This window comes from Stegastes partitus, unplaced genomic scaffold (genome assembly GCF_000690725.1).
Source record: "Stegastes partitus isolate 25-593 unplaced genomic scaffold, Stegastes_partitus-1.0.2 Scaffold637, whole genome shotgun sequence".
Taxonomy (NCBI): Eukaryota; Metazoa; Chordata; class Actinopteri; family Pomacentridae; genus Stegastes; species Stegastes partitus.
The window spans coordinates 20,259-37,755 of record NW_007578368.1 but is presented as its reverse complement, the minus strand read 5'-3'; the positions used below and the strand labels follow the sequence as shown (position 1 = coordinate 37,755).

The following is a 17,497-nucleotide window of genomic DNA, read 5'->3' as shown; positions in this document are numbered from 1 at the left end:
TAAGTCCAGCTTTTTTCCTGCAGCAGCCGAGCATATCCAACCTCCGTCTTTGCGTAAATGCATTACGCGCCACGTGCCTGTTATTTTGAAGCTGCATATGAATTTATTTTTTATTTTTTTGTAGTACATATGGATCAGCCTTTGCCACTCGCTCTACGTCCTTGCCAGTGCGCGCCGGGCTCGGGCAATGTTGCCTAGTTTTCTGGTTGCGTGGAAACTAAAAAGGCTGCGCTGAGCCCTGAAGTGCAGGAGCATTTCCAGTGGCGCGTCGTGGTTGCCGGAGCGGCTCTCGGCACAAGTTTAGCGAGCTGCAAGAGGACTTGATGGAAACCAAACAAAATATTGGCCGAACCGCTTATCGAGGAGCGAACTGATCTGCTGGACGATTTTATTTTTGGGTGCTTAGAAGAAAAAAAAATATCATGGAAGGGAGAGGAAAAGCGGAAAAGACGTAAGTGTGTCTGTGTGATGTTAATCCAAATGTTTCCTTTGCGATACTCTAGGCATCTGTACATTTCAACCCTTAAAGGAGATTTGTTGTTTAGCAGTTTTAATTTAAAAATGTGGCTGCTGGGGGAATGAAAGACAAACTTAACGGGTATCAGTTCCCAAGAGGCACCGTGTTCTTTGAGTTCATTTTCAACCAGATGCTTGTAGTGAATTCCACATTTCAGCAGGAACTGATATTGAACCCACTGTGCATGCTTTAGTATTGCATCTTAAATTCCATCAGCTTGTGTTGTGATTAATATTAAAGTTTGAAAGTAATTGGATAAGTGTTCAACTTTGTGTTGAGGATATGAATATATTGAAGTCAGTCTTGAGATCTGTAGCACACAGTGAAAGCCACTGCACTATGAAAAGAGCTGACTCTCTGCAGTAATAGTGTGTATATGCATACAGCTCCCTGAGTAAAGTCAAAAAGATTATTCCTGTGGGGTACAATGGAAATCTGCAGAGCACAGTGCTTCGCTCCAAGGAACAAAAAGAGCATATCTAGTAATCCAGATTGGCACTGCACCGGTTCACGAGTGGATGGAGCTCAAAGCAGTGAAATATGATTACAGCTGCAGTAAAAGCCATAATTTCAAGTTAAAGATGTCAAGGATGCTCTTCTTTATTTTTCCCCGTGTCCCTTCTTCTTTTTTGTCATCCACAGCCTCATCTCAGTTTATTTAACATTCATGCTTTGTTTGGAGCTGTGAAGGGAAGCCATAAAGATGTCACCTTCGGACATGACAAACATTGCATCTCAAAACATATTAGCATCATAAATTTATTCTGTGTTTTAACGGCTCTTACGTTTGGTTTCAAGTCCATACAGATGGTGCCAGAAACTTGTCAGTACAGGCCCGACAGCAAAGGGATTTATGAAGCCGGAGACTGACCTGTGGCTGCAGGAGTTCTCTATTTATTGAGTAAATTAAAAGGCAGGGTAGTTGTTTATCATAGGAGGAAGTCACTGACTTTAACAACACTGGCAAAATCCTCACCTCATGTAGGGGTCGGCTGACTTATAGCTGTTGAGCTTGATTTATTATAAGGTAAAGATTATTTGTAAAAACAACAACAACAACAACAACAACAACAACAACAAAACCTTGCTTCCAACTGAGAAGTACATTTGTCTATTTTTTATCCCGGTGCCCCACCCTGCCACTCATCACATCTCTCATGTGTTGGTCTCATTGCCTCTTTCTCATCCTGTTTTTTCTTTCACTGCCAGCCCTCTACGTCATCTGCCTCTGTGACTTACTAACATTTGCCCTTTTCCTCGATATCTCATTAGTGTCATGCAATGTTCCCTGTGTTCTCACTGTAATGCTACCCCTCTCCTTAAAACCTCTTGATATCATTCCTTCTCTCACAACCGTGTGCTCATGTGTCCAATTTCCCTTCTTGCCCACATACTCTCTCCTCCTCCATCACCAACCCTCTGCTTCTGCTCCACCATTATCTCTCGGCAAAATACCAGGCTGGCCGACGATGTGACGGGAAAAGTATAGCCTTCGCCGGAAGCGTAACGTGCAAGACTGTTTATTTTCCTTGGGTGTTAGGCTGATTCTGTCATGCTGTTGTACTTTCTCATACACCCTGCTGACACTGAGTGCAGAGGGGAAACCCTTTGATAGTTGCTTTGCTCGGCCTTGATGAAGACGTATGAATAAAAAGCCCGTCTCATGTGCGAGGGAGCAGTCAGAGCTTAATAGTACAAGCTTCATTTGTGCTTTGCATCACCCTGCATCTCCTCCAATGGCTCATTATTGGCAGGGCTCTCCTAAACCAGCATACAGTGTGTGTAATTAGCTGTGTCTCATCGACAAATCATCGGCCCCCCCTCACACAACACCGGTGCCACCACACGCTGTCCTCAACCCCCCAACGTCATGCGATACTTTGAAGTACTTAGAGATCGATTTCATTTTTTAATCTTGGTAAGTGGATCTTGCTCAGTCTCCAGCCGTTTTCGAGAAATTAAGAAGTCCGGTTGAATTCCTTCTTTATTTTTTTTTTGTCTTAAACAGGACAGGCCTTCACATCGTCTGTTTTGATGGCCTCGGTGCTGTTTATAGCAGTTACATTTAACCCAACAAAGGGATTGGGTGGCCACTGCTGATGCTACACCGACTTAAGGAGTTTTTCCTTAAGAGGATTAGTAACAGGATAGGAGATAGCCCTGATCAGCTATTAATGAAGTGTGTTAGGGTGGGTAGACCTGCCATTTTCCAAAGCTTATCTGCAAAATATAAAGTGTAGTTTACACAGACAGGCAATCTTTTACCTCTGTGTTACTTGCACGTCTGACTAAATGACCTTATGGACGAGTGACTGCATAGATCAACAGATGCCAAGCCAGGTAATATGTCAACTCCATGAAAAATGGTCTGATTTGCGTCTTTGTTCGGAACGTTTTGTTCCTCGTGGTGTCACATCAGTATGTTAATGCCAGTCTCTGTGTACTGAAATAGCCTTGCACTGCAGGGATGTCAATTATAAGAGAGGCACTGTGACACCAAAGTATTTTCTTAGCTTGTTTATTGTGCAGGGATGAAGGGAATGTCTGATCCTTGGACTTTCCTGGAAATACAACAAAGAGTAGTTGTTTCTGGTTACCAGCATGCTGAAATGAACATGCAGCATTCCCGCTGCCTCCACACTGCAATTAGACAAGCTACTGTACCCCCATAAATGACACCACCGCCTCTGAAGAACGTTCTTAATCACCCGTGTTTTGCAGAAGAAAAGTGTTTCACCTTCTAATCTGCTCCTTTGTTTGCTAAAGGGGTGTCTTCCCACTGCATTCGTGACTTTCTGTTGTTTTTATGCCGTAGGTTCAGCACTTACTGGGGAGGTTGATGTGGACTTCAGCGCTCAGCCCAGGTGGTCCTCCCTGGAGCATGCCCGTATCCCACAATGCCCCTGCTCGCAGACTGGCTACTGCGCCACTCGGTGGTCATGTGTTTGCTGCTGCACAGTTTGGTGCTAATGACCTTCTGCTTCCATCATGCTGCCACCAGTTGCTCCAAGAGCTGCTACTGCACGGAGAGCGAGAGCGGCGGCAAGACGGTACGCTGCAGCAACCTGCAGCTTACTGAGATCCCGCAGGACATCCCCAATGACACACGACGTGTCTACCTGGACTTCAACCTTTTCACCACAATTCCAACTAACGCATTTGCAGGTTTACAACATTTGGTTGAACTGGACCTATCGCATAATGAGTTAAGCCAGCTGGAACCAGGTGCGTTCAGAGGCCTCGGCTCCTCTTTACAGTTCCTAGACCTGTCTTCGAACAAGTTAGGAAACTTTACCGCGGAGGCCTTTGAGGGCCTGCGAGCTCGCGCCAACCTAACAAACAATCCATGGCATTGTAACTGTAATTTGCAAATGGCCATGCCCCGCGTGGACCTGGAGCCTGCGTCTCTGACAGGCATTGTGTGCCACACTTCGGATCCAGAGGAAAAAGAAGTTATAGGACGTGCCTTCCTGTTGGCACCAGACATAGACCTGTGTGTGGTGATGAAGAGGACTACAGACGTGGCCATGCTGGTTGTCATGTTCGGCTGGTTCACCATGGTCATCTCTTACCTGGTCTACTATGTCAGGGCTAACCAGGAGGACGCTCGCAGACACCTGGAGTATCTAAAGTCATTGCCCAGCAGACAGGGCAAGTCAGAGGAGTCTTCCACCATTAGTACTGTGGTATAGGGCTGACGGAGCTACACATGGGAACTGAAGTGATATCTCACAGTGAACAGGACTGAGTTAACCACGAGGTCATCATCCCTCTCAGTTTTGCCCAGCTGTTGTCATGGAGCCAAGCTGGGCAATAAAACATGTGCCTGCACAAGAAACCCAGGCAGATGCGACCTAGCCCGGATGAATAATTCATCTTTCAGCAGCCCATTAGGAGTTTTTGTTGGGTGAGTTGATGGTCTGCTCTGTCTGCAAAGGGAGTAAAAGCAGTGACGTGTTTTTGGTGAACTCCAAATATGGGATACAAATGGGATTTATCCAGTGGTGCATGCATCTCGATGCGCCTCTCACATACAGACAGACAGTTCAGGAAGCGACGTCAAACAGCAATATGAACAGCAGGGCGAGGCAACAGTAGAATGAGAAACTCTATGTGCAACTGTTTTCCATTAAAATCCTTATGGTATTCACCGATATAGTGTAAGTAAAATGATGTTTTGCATTTAAATTGCTGTTGTTGGGGGTTTGTCTTACTGAACTGAGTCAATTATCTCCCAAAACAATGAAAGAACACACACAATATTTGGAGTCACTCTTGCTCAGGGGGATGTAGTAGATCGATGTGTGATGAAGGACTCATCATTTATTCTGTGGTGTTTTTGATCGTAGCTGCTGTAGCTCCATACTGATGAGAACAGCAGACATCTGAGCTGCGTCTGTACGTAAAGACAGGAAGTCCCTGCTAGTTCATCCCCGAACCGCTGAGATCCCTAAATGATCCAGACAATGTTGTGTTATTCATGGATCTCACTGCTTGTAGATTCACATAAAAAGACTCATCTTTTTGCTGTTATTTAGTCTCTTAATATGTTTGTCGATGACATTAGATCAATATTGAAGGTTAAAGTCTGTTCATCATCTGCATAAAATGTTGTAGGTTTGTGAGGCTGGAACAAGCCAGATTTCAGTAGTAGTAGAGTAACTGAATTGGCCATTAAAAAATGTAAATTAACACCAAAACCTAACATTTGCAGCACATCAAACAACTTTAACTTCATTATTTTTACACTGAAATGATAACAGACTTCATGCAGACCAGATGTCTGAAAATCATATCAACTGGTGGTCTCAGCCCAAGAAGTATTGAGGAATATAACACACACAAGTTGCTGTTTCTGGATGATCTGTGATCTGTCAAACTGCAGGTTTAAAAGTTCATGCTCGACTTTTTGGCCATCCATTATAGCAAACTCGAAATAAAACTTTCAGTAAATGACCTAGATCTATCAGTCTCCATTAGGTTCGGCAAGTTGTAAAAATTTATGCAGGAGTGTCATAAGGCAGTCTGTTCTTCCTGCCGCCAGAATCAGTGGATTAATCCTGGATGTAGCACTTCTCCCTTTGTGAAAGTAACACAAGCAATTAGCAAACCAATGAGAATTTGGTTGGCTAATGGTTGGATGAGAGCATGTCAACCAAGCAACCAATCGACCTGCAGAATACATCCCTAGACTTTGCCATTTAATGCTTCCAGACACACACTGCAGCTTTAGGAAACATAATATGCTAATAAACATGTCAGTCTTTAGTAACAAACCAATAATGCTTTACAAAATATCCTTTTACTGTAAGAAACGGTGGATCTGAGAAGCAAAGAATTTCACTTTATTGCACTTTTGCTGTCATAAAGTGGGGAAGAGATGAGGAGAAACACTCCCAAACAAGGACAGCAAACATTCTCGCCTCTTCACCCAGAGTAATTAAGGGAACACAGATGAATCCTTCATGATCACACCTGGTTTCTAGACTCAGCCTCTGCTCCTGTGCTGTTTTTCATTCCCTCTCATGCCTTTAATAAGCGCCCGTGGTGCCTCGGGGAACTGTATTGTCTGATGCGGTCACTCCCCTGAGTTTTCAAAATAACATTTATGAGGCCGTGACCTGCGGGTCCATTTAAAAGAGCCGCCGGTGAATCTCCTATTTCACCAGAGAGGAAGATGCATTTGTGTCTCTTCTTATGAAATCATCAATAAGGACCACAAAAAGGGATTTGAATGGAGATGTAATTTAATCCATATCAGAGTGTGTCCTAAGATGTGCTCCTGTCTTTTTCCCTGAGCAAGGTAAGAATAACCCAGTGCGGTGCTGAATAATGAAATTTGATGTCTAAGATGTGGGAAATGATTTGTCAACAAGGGTTTCCCTGTGTCAGACACACAAATGCCTCTAGAGCAGAGCAAGACCATTAAATGATGCATGACGGCCATAAAAAAAAACACAGAGAGTCTGGGGCTGCACCCATCATCCTCTGTGACCCACTTCTTCGGGAGAAATTAAAGGAGAATGCCACAGGGGATCATCTGCCCCTGTCTCTGCTGCCCGGCTTGCACTTGCTTGGGTAGAGCACTTTCCAAATGCCCTTGGGCTGCCGCTCTGCGAGGGTCTGGAGGACTCACAGTCGGTTCCACCTCATCCTCAAAGTACCTCTTCCCCAAAAGTGGCACTGTGTCTTCAAGAAGGAGTCTCACAGTTTAGGAAATTCAGTTTCTTTCTGAGAATTCAATACGAAGATCAATGCAACTACCAAGAAAATATAGGTAAATAAAGAAAATTGGAAGCTGGAGGTATCAGCGGGTTTGAGAATTTTGTGTAAGAAGTGTAAAAACTACAAACTGGGTTATGTGCCAGATTATTTCTTGGCTCAGAAACCAGCTCAGACCTCAGGAAGCTACTGGTAATGAGACATTGAGTTAATTAGTGCGCGTTAGAGGTGCGGGTGGACAGATTTTGTTACCTTTAGATGGAGCCGGGTTCGCCATTTTCCCCGTGTTCCAGATATCTATGCTAAGCTAAGCTAATTGGCTACTGGCCTGCAAACTTCTCATTTAACTCAAGGCTAGAAACATATAAACATAGCTCCCAAAATCTTGCACTATCCTGCAAATGCTTTAAAAATGCAAATTTAGAAGTGCGCTGGTGCTTCTGTAACTTTTTTTTGTTTTGTTGTTATCCATCCCCTGATCAACAGATTCAGTGCTCCAGAGATTGTTTTACCGAAACCAGTGATATGATCTTAACAGAGTCAATCTTAAGGAAGCCCAGGTACAGCCTCCTGTGACGAGCAGGAGGCTCAACAGTACTGAAAAATAGATGGTAAGCTTCTCTCTCTGACATTTCCTGCCACACACACACACACACACATGCACGGCTCTCTCCTCCCCGCTTTCCTCCGATAACAGACTCTCACGGTGGCTTTGAAACCAGCCACTGTTAAGGGAGCCTCACCGCTGGAGGAGATAAGCACAAAACTAGCACCAGACGTGTGTGTCAGTGTTTCTTTCAGCTAACGTATGCGAGTACGCACATTCTTTTGTTCGCCTGTATGTACGACAGGTGTGTGTGCATGGCGGGAGTGAGGGCGCTGGTAACGCAACACCTCTGTTCCCCTGGCACACAGAAATGTCGCTGAGGTTAATTTAAATTTCAGGCCAGCTCAGCTTGCCCCGCCTGCTACCTTAGACACGTTACACTGGTGTGAGCATTACAACTGCTGGGTAATGGGACACAAAGTGGGGGATAAGGTGACGCATCCAATCCCGCAGAGCACAGCGCTGTTTGGGATTGGGTTGCAGGTGAAAATGTTTCCAGGCTCCGAGATCACATGGAGGCTCCCAGAGAGGGCCTGAGTGGGCACCTGGCAATTTTTTCTTTTAGCCAGAAAGGTAAGTGACACCTGAGATGTCGTATCTGAGGAGAGCGACAAGGACATCCTTTGGGTGAGTGTCAATATTCTGAGACGGTCTCGTGTTTTGTTTTTTTGTTTTTTTTTGTTGCCCTCCAGGGGCTGATCAGGAGATAACGGAGCGACAATTAACACTGTGTGAGGAGAAAACACTGTTTCAAGGTCCCTTCATTTTATGTTACACAGCTCCCCCTGTGGTAGAGAGTGTGTAAGTGTGAGGAAAAGTCATTTTTTAATGTTTTCACATTAGATTGTATGAGGCAAAATGGTTTTGTACAAGGGCTGCAAGGTGGAGCGGTGGTTTGCACCGTCGCCTCGCAGCTACAAGGTCGCCAGAGGTTGCATGTTCTCCCCGTGCAGCGTGGGTTCTCTCCGGCTTCCTCCTACAAGGTCCAAAAACATGTTGAGGTTAATTGGTGATTCTAAATTGTCTGTAGGTGTGAATGTGAGTGGTTGTCTGTCTCTAAGTGTGGCCCTGTGATAGAGTGGAACCTTGCAACCCTAGTGAGGATTAAGTGGTGTATAGATAATGGATGGATGGGTTTTGTACAAATAAGAAATGTAAATCAGCAACAACATATGGTACGCCCTATGGCACAGACAACCAAAAAACACTCACACAACTTTTTAGTTTAAAGAAGATGAAGAAGAAGGAAAAGAAAAACAGAACAGGAAATCAACTTTTTTTTTCTTTTTCTTCATTTTTTCAAGCATCTAACAGTGTTGTCGTGCAAAGAAATCAATTTTGGGTTCTCTTTACTTCTAACCATGGTTATGCTGTTTCCATAGAGAAACACTTTACATTGCAATAAAGAAAAATGTAACAGGAGCAAAAAAAAAACCACCCAGAAACTGCTTGAGGTTCAGAGGGTTTAAACACTAGTGGCTCCTGGGAAACAAAGTGTGCTGTGAGCCAGTATTTAAGCCTCTACAAACCTGTACTACTGACCCATTTTGCCTGAAATGTCAGTAATCCACCATTATTTCTATACTGGAGTACTACCCTACACAAGGTTAGCCAAAAGTTAGACGTAGTTTGTCAAACTTGCAGGTGTATTATCAATAGCATTACTCAAGGTATGTGTTGAGTGATAATCTGATGAGGCCTTTCGTGTCCTCTGGTGCACTTACCCACTGTGCCAGGTTTTTAATCCTGACCTGTGGGAGCATGCTAAGCTATTTCATTGTATGTTTAGTTAGTGCAAAATAGGAGCACAGATGCAGGATGAGATTATACATGCCAACCTGTGGGTATTACCATACAGTATGAGTCATGGACCAAATTAAAGTTTCTATTTATACAGCCATTACACAATAAATTACACACACTTGTACTATACATTGATATACTATGCATATAGCTGAAGCACACAACGTCTTTTTAAGAATCTAAGTACAAATGTGGATACAGGTATATATGTACAAGAGACGTATGTGTGTGTACCTGTATGCTCAGTGTTGCTCTGATATAATAAATCATCATCTTGATTTGTCGGTGCAACCTGCCAACTAATGAGACATACATTTATTGTAGGACAAGATTCCCAGTCTGGACACCCCCTCAGTGACTGGTCATCGTTTGTGAAATTTTTGAAAACCCACCAAAAATACGTGGATGCTTTCACCCTGAGTCCAGCGTAACTCATTATAATAAGAAACACAGATGTGCACCCGAGCTGATGAATGGCAACTTTTATTGGAATTACAAGTCGTTTCCATCATCATCATCATGTCTCCTGTGAAATAATTTCCTGAACAACATCCTTTCCGAACATCCGAGGATGAGCAGGACCGGCTTTAGTCACGTGTCTTCCCGACAGGGCTGACTGTCCGCAAAGAGCGCATTTTGCAATTCCTCGGTTTGATGGTTTTCCAAGATACAGAACCCCTCAGCGTTACTCTCAGTCTGCATGAATTCACATGAAACAATCAGTCGTGGAAATCTGGTGTTTACAAGAAATCTAACCTGGATGTTCTGGTGTACCGATCGTATCAGTCTTCGGATGTGACTCAAGAACATCAGTGCATGTTATCTCAAAATTTCCTGATGTTGCAAAAACAGGGGAAAGTATCTGTAACAGTTTCTGACTGACACTTCAGTGGAAAAAAAGAGTGGGAGTAAATATAGTGTTTCACCTTGGCCTGATTTTCTTGCATGAACACGTTCATTGTAAGCTGGATTAATGCCAGTTCCTGTAGGCCAAAGGCTTTGACATTTTACAAAGCATGAGCGAAGATCATTGTAAATGAACAACAGTGAGCCAGAAAACATTTTCAATCAGCACCTTTTGTGAAAAGTATATTATCCACAGATGTGTTCTCTGCAGTCTTTTCCCATTTCACCGGATATAATCAAATAGAGTCATTTTATGGCTGTCAGATCCTTTATTGGTCTCCTGTGAAATCTAGGATGAAACTTGCAGCCTGTGTCCCAAACTTAGAGATTTAAGAGATGAGGGTTGAAGATAAAACTCCTTCCTGATTTCACTGCACACTCTCTTTGCATTCCAACTTCAAACCCCCCTTGACCTCCACAATCCCACCAGATTGCCCGTTTGAATGCCTGCCGAAGAGCCGAGCATTGTTCCTCCCCGTGGAGCCTTATTTTAAATTCTTATTAATACCGCAAGGCTTCAGGGGGCTACAGATTGATCGCACTAAATCTGAGGGAAATCATGCACCCAGATATCTTTCCACTCAGTGTAATGGCCGATACGGAGGTGACGCCGTGGTGTACATCGAATAAAGCATGTGGCTCTTTGCTTCGGCGCATTGTTCCGCCGCTACAATCAAATAGTGTCTCCAACCGGGTCATTGACAGGGGCCTCAGCAGTGAATGATGCTCTCCTTTCATGTGCAGGATTGATTGGAGATCAGACCAGTGTGGATTTCAGGGATCAGATTTGACAGCTTCACTTCACGGCTTATCAAGCATGGCCACATGTAACGTAGCTACACCGACTGATCAAGGGGCCTCATGTTAGAGCAAGAGGCAAGCTGATCTGCTACAAAGGAGGCACAGGACGGACTTATGAGGTGATTACATAGCTCTCATGACAATGCTATATGCTGCAGCCGCGAAACGAGCATTTTCATTCATTCAACATTTATTTAAACTCAAAGTCAATTGGTGCATAGAGGCCTCATTTATAATTAAGCTGAAAGGGAGAGAGGGAGAGAGAAAGAAGATGTAGGCACGTAAATAAACTTGGATAACATGTATATTAATAGTAAAAGCATTAATTGGAGCATTTACTATTACAAGACAAGTGAATCAACTAAAACAAAGCAGCTGGATTTACAATAAGGTGAATGAAGTCCCTGAATTCCCCTGAGGATTAAGAGGAATCAAGCTTTAGATATTATAACATGTTGCAGCTGCACAGTGAGAAAAACTGGATTTTCCAGCCAGCACTTGCAGCGTGATTCAACGTGTACCTTAAGTACAGCAATAATTTTAGCTCTGGCAAATATGCTGAGTTTCGATTTCTGTCTGCATTAAGACCTAGTTTGAACTCACCGAGTGCAACATGTTAACAAGCAATTCAGTGTTGAAGTGTTTTGACAGCATAATTGTACTGTCAGCATGAAGATGTACATTACAGCCAGGTATAGAAGAGAAAATGTTATCTTTGTGAAGGGTGAGTGGCAAAGGCCCCAGCATGGAGCCTTGTGGGACACCTTTATCAACTTTCACAACTTACGATTTAAGCTTTCAATTAAACTGGTAAAAAGAGAAATAGTTTTAAATTACAAAACAAAATGCTGATTTGCTTTCAAGCCCACAGTTCAATGGGAAGAGCGATACACTTAGCTGTAGCAGCTTAGCTTAGCATGAAGCAAATAACTGAAGAAACTCAGTCAAAGGTAATGAAACATGCACTTCTTTTAAAGCTAACTAATATCTTTTCCTGCATTTATACACAGATGTACAGGATTATTTGCAGGTGTCCTAGAGAGCTTCATCTACAGTTGCAGTTTTTTTTTGCATGGTCTAAGTTAATTAGTGAGCTTTAGAGGATGTTGGTAGACAGATGTGGATATTTCTGGATTGAATCTGACAACCTGCTTCCCATTGTTTTTAATATTTATGCAAAGCTATGTTAACTTTCTCCTGGCAGGAGCTACACATTACATAGAGAGAGAGGATTTTGTTATCTAACTCTTGGCAGAAAAAGCAAATAATTGCATCATCCTTAATGTAAAGGCAAGACTTCACTGCAAGACCAGCTGCTTTATTCCCTTGATCTCAAGAGGTCAAACCTGTGCCTCCACCAGGGGGCCCTCTTTCTCTCTGCATCTCTCAAGTCTTATCCTTTTTTATTTCTCAATTTCAATATCAATGCCCAACCACTCATCTAAACTACTTCATGCAAAGCACTGACTGTGTTGGATCATCAAAAAGTTACCACTCAAACAATATAACAATATTTTTTTTCAGCTATTTTAAATATTTCATCACTAATTTATCAATCGATTTCTTCAAAATTAATACCAAAACTAATACGTCACACGAATCATCGTCGTATTTTCACATCACTTCTATGTTACAAAAATATTTCTGGTAATATTACTGACCTTATTCATTAGATGCTTCATTAAAAACATGCTGGACCTGAAATTTAAAAGGAAACTGGACTAATTAAATATCATACCAACTCTTTTCCTCAAGTAGAGAATTCGTATTTTCGTTGGCTTAAAACTAAACATGTTTATCACAAAGATTCATTTCATGATTGGAGTAATATGAAGTTAAAATAATCTCTTGCAAATGTATTTCTGCATCCAAATGTGATTTATAGACTGTAACAACACTGTTATACCTTTCTTAAGCAGTGGGGACCTTTGTGGATCATTAGCCAGTCATCCAAAATGTCATAATATTCTTAACAGTCTGGGAAAAGCATCTTCATCTAGAGGCATGGCTGTTGTTTTTTTGGTGTTTATTTTCTTCCATTTCGTAACTTTTCACAAACATTTCTGTCCCACACATCTGCTAGGAAGATGTCACATTTTCCAGTCTATTAATGGCAAGGAAAAAAACCCACAAATTCTCCTACTCAGTGGACTCATGACGGCCAAAAACAATCAGAATGGCCGCAGACAACGTAAGAAAAAAAAGAAAAGAAAAGAAAAGAGAAGAAAACTAAAGAAAAGGTTCCTCTCAAAAAATCCTGCATTTCAGAAAACATTACTACTAAAGAATTTTTACACACTTTCCATTTCAGTTTCTGTCTGTGCTGTCACAGGAAATGTCCGTTTTGCTCCTTTATTTCTTTATTTGTGACGTTAAGACGGTTTTGAGCAATCTCATACTGCAACTACTACGTATGTCATCACTACAGAAGAACAGCAATAAAGGAGTCTCACTTCCTAAAATGAAACTCTAGAGTTATGATAATTTGGAGATTTACACTCTAAAACTTTCACATGATAATTGTCATTTTTGTTGTTGATATATACAGTCGTCCTCAGATGTATTCATACCCTCCCATTAAAGAAGGAAAAAAACAGCTGTCACTGAAATAAGTTGGAATTGACAAAAGTAATAATAAATAATGTAATGAAAATCATGACGTTGCTTTTGAATTGTGGTTCAACAGAAACATTTTTTAAAAATTAAAACAAACAAACAAACAAACAAGCACGATGGGATTGGATCAAGTGTTTTCTGTAACTCTCAATCAGACTTCCGCACCTGTTGACAGGTATTTTGATCTCACTGCTCATCAGCAAAGTGCTCTAATCTGTTCAGGACAGATTTATTTTTACATTTTTAAAATTATTCTTTCCAAACACAATTCTAAAGCAACATCTTAATTCACTAAATTATAATTTAGCAAATTTTTATTTATTATGACTTTTTTCAGTTTCTAGTTATTTGAGTGACTATTGTGAATTTTGCCGTTTCTTTCATGGAAGGTTTTGAATACATTCGAGGACAACTGTGTATATATGTATTTTATCTTTCTAACCTGTATGATGGTTTATTTTCTTATTTTATGAATGTTGTCAACTGCTTTTGTGATTGTTTTTTCAAAAGAAAAAAAAGTTGGGTAAATTTGTGTGGATTTTGTTGAAAAGGGAAAAAACTAAATATTTGGAGATCCGCTTTAATAGTCAATCAAATACTCACATCCAATAATAAATCATAAACACTAGAGATGTACAAAGTTGAATGTGTTGTAACACCGTGTAAATTACGTGGAAATGTAGTCACGCATAATTAGACTACTTGATGACCAAACAAAGGGGAATCCCGCCACATGCTTGCTATATAAGAGTAAAAATCATGAATTCCTTCAGTGGAGGTCAATACTTTAAGACATTTCTCAACAGAGGACATGAACATCCTGATTGGTGAGTAGTGAGGTAATGCTTGTAGAATTTCTGCTGATCATCCCCAGAGGCAGCAAAGCCTCTGAAGGGGAAGCTGCAGAGACAATAGTGAGGTTTTTTGTCAGTGAGGAGGATCAAACCTTTGAACCAGCTTGAACTCACTGCTGCTTATTGGAGGGCTTATTTTAAAGCAACAGGAGGATATTTTAATTGATAGTAAGTTTACAGTTTATTTTAATGTTTAATTTTATACATCTGTAACTATATTTAACTAATGCAGCTACTTTTGGCTCAGGCTTCATGTTTCAGTGCTGAACTCATGCAGCTATTCAGCCTGAGGGGGGACATGCCCAGCTCTGCAGCACAGAGGAGCTGCTGAGGAGAGAGAGAGAGAGAGAGAGAGAGAGAGAGAGAGAGAGCCAGGCTTTTGTTCTGCCTCCTCTGCCTCCCTCACGCACACTGTGCTGGATGCATAAAGGGGATTTGTTCTGATTTTTTTCCTTCTTCCTCCTCCTCTTCTTGTCCTCTTGCAGTTTTCGCCATTCCCTGCTTCATGGCCACCTTCGTCTGCAGCGCACCTCTGCCGGAGAAAGGCGCACTTGTTGAGGATCCGCAATTTCAGGAGATTGTGGAGACAAGCCGCAGTTTAACAGAGAAGATCCTGCTCTCCATTCCCGACATGCACAAATCCTGCATTCACACAGAGGTGAGATACGGTGTCTGTACTGTGTGGCGCTTTTTTTTTTTTTTTGGTGGCTGGTGTGTGTTCTCGCTTTGGATGAATGTGTTTTACGCAGAGCTTTAATGCTGCTGCGTCATTTGTGCGTCTCCTGCAAGACTGAGTCTGACAGTCAGCACTGTGGCTCTTTATTGATCTGACAGACTGCCACTGTCTGAGATGTGTCCATTCACACTGTTGGCCGTGCAGCAGTCACCGTGCATCGCGTATTTTATAAGTTATAGAGTCAGATGAGGAATTGTGGTGATCTGGTGGTTAGTAGCAGCCATGTGGCTTCTTAGAGCTGTTCTAGTGTCTTCTGTCTGAGTTTTGCAGCAATGAAACCAATGAGTTGCTCATTTCCAACATCAAATCTGCCACTTTCTATGTTTCCATTTCCTTATTATTCTTATTTTTACATACTTGATTACAACTTTAAGCTACTTGTACTTTGAGTAATTCCAGTCATGGAGTGTAACTAAGTACATTTACTCAAGATTAGGTACAAAATTTGACTTGACTTGACTATTTCCACTTAATATTTTTACTCCATCACATTTGTCTGATAGCTGCAGTTACTAGTTACCTTTAAGAGTACTTAAAAAAAAATCAGATCAGGAATAATATTAATTTGTCCCACTGATAAAGTCTATTCTGCGTACTTTTTATCAAACATTTGGGTACATTGTGTTGCTAATAGATTTTGCTTTTTTTCATGCAGTAATGAAATGTAACTAATTACTCAAGCGCTGTAAACAATTCAAAGTAAATACTCTTTCCTTGGGTATTTCCACCTAATACTTCTACTCGACTACATCTCAGAGGCAAATGTTGCTCAGGTGATCGTTTTTCACACCATTCCCTTCAGGGTTAAGTGTTTCTTTACGTGCTGAGAACATCCTCTCCTTCCCATATTTAGTAAACTATGCGATAATCCTCTTGGATTAGCTGAAAAATGCATAGTCACAAAGCTGAGAACAGGCCTGTGGTTCAGAGCTTCCGAAAAGCGCACAGACATTAGGATCTTTTGGAATTGGCTCTAGATTAGATTAGCCAACAGTGTACAATGCAGCATCCACATTACTGCTGCAATAATATTGATCCAACATTTTCCTGCCAAATAATGACATTTCACTCAGAGTTTAGAGCCACTACTTATTCTAAAGACGCAAAACAAACCTGTGACCTCACAAAACATGATGCAAAAGTGAATAAAATAGTTCGAATGAGGTCAAACACAACAACCAACTTGTTACAGGGTAATGCATCAGTAGTAATAATCCAGTAATACCACATTGCTACATGCCATTATACATCAGTTGCGATTTTAATTCTTAAAATAACTTGTTGAAGTTGAATTTTGCCTGTACTTGTGATGCTGTATTATTACATTGTGGTATTACTGCTTTTACTTCACACAGCCTGTGTTTGCTTTTACATGCCAAGCTGCAGCCCATCCGTAACATCTTTGTGTCCTCTTTTCACCGCAGACTCTAAAACTCAACTCTTCAGAAAATGCAAAACTGGTAATCATGGCATCCACCATCGGCATCCCCTCTGCTCCGGTGATCAAAGTCGTGTCAGAAAACTCCTCATTGGTAAGCGTCATTCAAAGGGGTGAAGCATTTTGTACGTAGCCTACGAGTCTAAATAAACAGAGAACGTGACCGGTGTGCTGCTTTCGTTCCCTATCAGGAGGACAGCCTGACGCAGATGTACGAGGGCCTGCAGCTGCACCGAGCCCTGCTGAGCTCCATCTCACCTCGAGTGGGAAACAAAGATAAAGTGACCGGGCTGATGGCTGACGTCAGAGACCTCGCCATTCAGATCAACAAGGTATCAGAGCACTTCTAAATCAAGTCTGTCCTGATGCATATTGCACTTTGAGCCCCTTGTAATCGTTTTGTGTGCTTTGCAGATGTTAAAGATGGCCCAGTCGGAAGTGGTGGCCCAGCCCAACCCAACCCCCGTGGCCTTACGTCTGCCGGGGGACTACGAAGTTCAGGTGGCGACGCATCTGACCCTGGTGCAGCTCCAGGCCTTAGGGCAGGACATAATCCGCTGCCTGAGGGTTCTGGATCACGGCAATGAAGAAGAGACCGAGAGCTGACCAGCCAGCGCCACACTCTGTGCTTGATGTCTGTAGCTTATTTTGCCATGTTTTATGATTGTATTTATTTATTGACCTGTCTAAAGATTATTTATTTTTGTATTTCTATTTATATATTTATTTATGGAATTACAATATGCAATATTTATTTAGGTTTAATTTATAATAACAAGGCTTCGCATCCCTCAGCTGAGTTTTCGTCGACAGCTCAGACAACTTGTACTTTCACCCCGTCCCTCAGCCTTGTTCTGTCGGAGGTTTTTGTTTTGGGGTGGTAGAGCGAGCCGATCGATGATTGGAAGGTCGGCCCTGTAACCTGTGTCATGGTCGTTGTGACCTTGGGCAAGACACTTCTCTCACCTTGCCTGGTGTGAATGCGTATGAACGGATT

At 42.0% G+C, this 17,497-nt stretch overlaps 2 protein-coding genes across 3 annotated transcripts; both read left to right on the top strand.

Annotated features, from left to right (window-relative positions):
- lrrc3ca (leucine rich repeat containing 3Ca) lies at window positions 1-4,705 on the top strand. Its single transcript, XM_008289789.1, has 2 exons — window positions 1-451; window positions 3,333-4,705. Exon 2 carries the CDS (start codon window positions 3,415-3,417, stop codon window positions 4,207-4,209), a length of 795 nt encoding a protein of 264 aa, XP_008288011.1. The 5' UTR covers window positions 1-451; window positions 3,333-3,414; the 3' UTR covers window positions 4,210-4,705.
- Window positions 4,706-14,246: 9,541 nt separating this feature from the next.
- Window positions 14,247-17,484, top strand: csf3a (colony stimulating factor 3 (granulocyte) a). Of its 2 annotated transcripts, none has more exons than XM_008289787.1 (5): window positions 14,247-14,299; window positions 14,812-14,984; window positions 16,487-16,594; window positions 16,692-16,832; window positions 16,915-17,484. In XM_008289787.1, the coding sequence occupies exons 1-5, from the start codon at window positions 14,284-14,286 to the stop codon at window positions 17,104-17,106; spliced, it is 630 nt and encodes a 209-aa protein (XP_008288009.1). In that variant the 5' UTR covers window positions 14,247-14,283; the 3' UTR covers window positions 17,107-17,484. The 2 variants fall into 2 exon arrangements, with proteins under 2 accessions (XP_008288009.1, XP_008288010.1); XM_008289788.1 differs by lacking the exon at window positions 14,247-14,299 and adding an exon at window positions 14,386-14,494.
- Window positions 17,485-17,497: the final 13 nt, after the last annotated feature.

Bases quoted from the DNA above. Each gene is read 5' to 3' on its own strand.
- lrrc3ca (XM_008289789.1), top strand. From the start codon at position 3,415: ATGCCCCTGCTCGCAGACTGGCTACTGCGCCACTCGGTGGTCATGTGT.
- csf3a (XM_008289787.1), top strand. The intron at 16,595-16,691 runs GTAAGCGTCATT...GTTCCCTATCAG, and splicing joins TGTCAGAAAACTCCTCATTG to GAGGACAGCCTGACGCAGAT. The intron at 16,833-16,914 runs GTATCAGAGCAC...TGTGCTTTGCAG, and splicing joins TCGCCATTCAGATCAACAAG to ATGTTAAAGATGGCCCAGTC.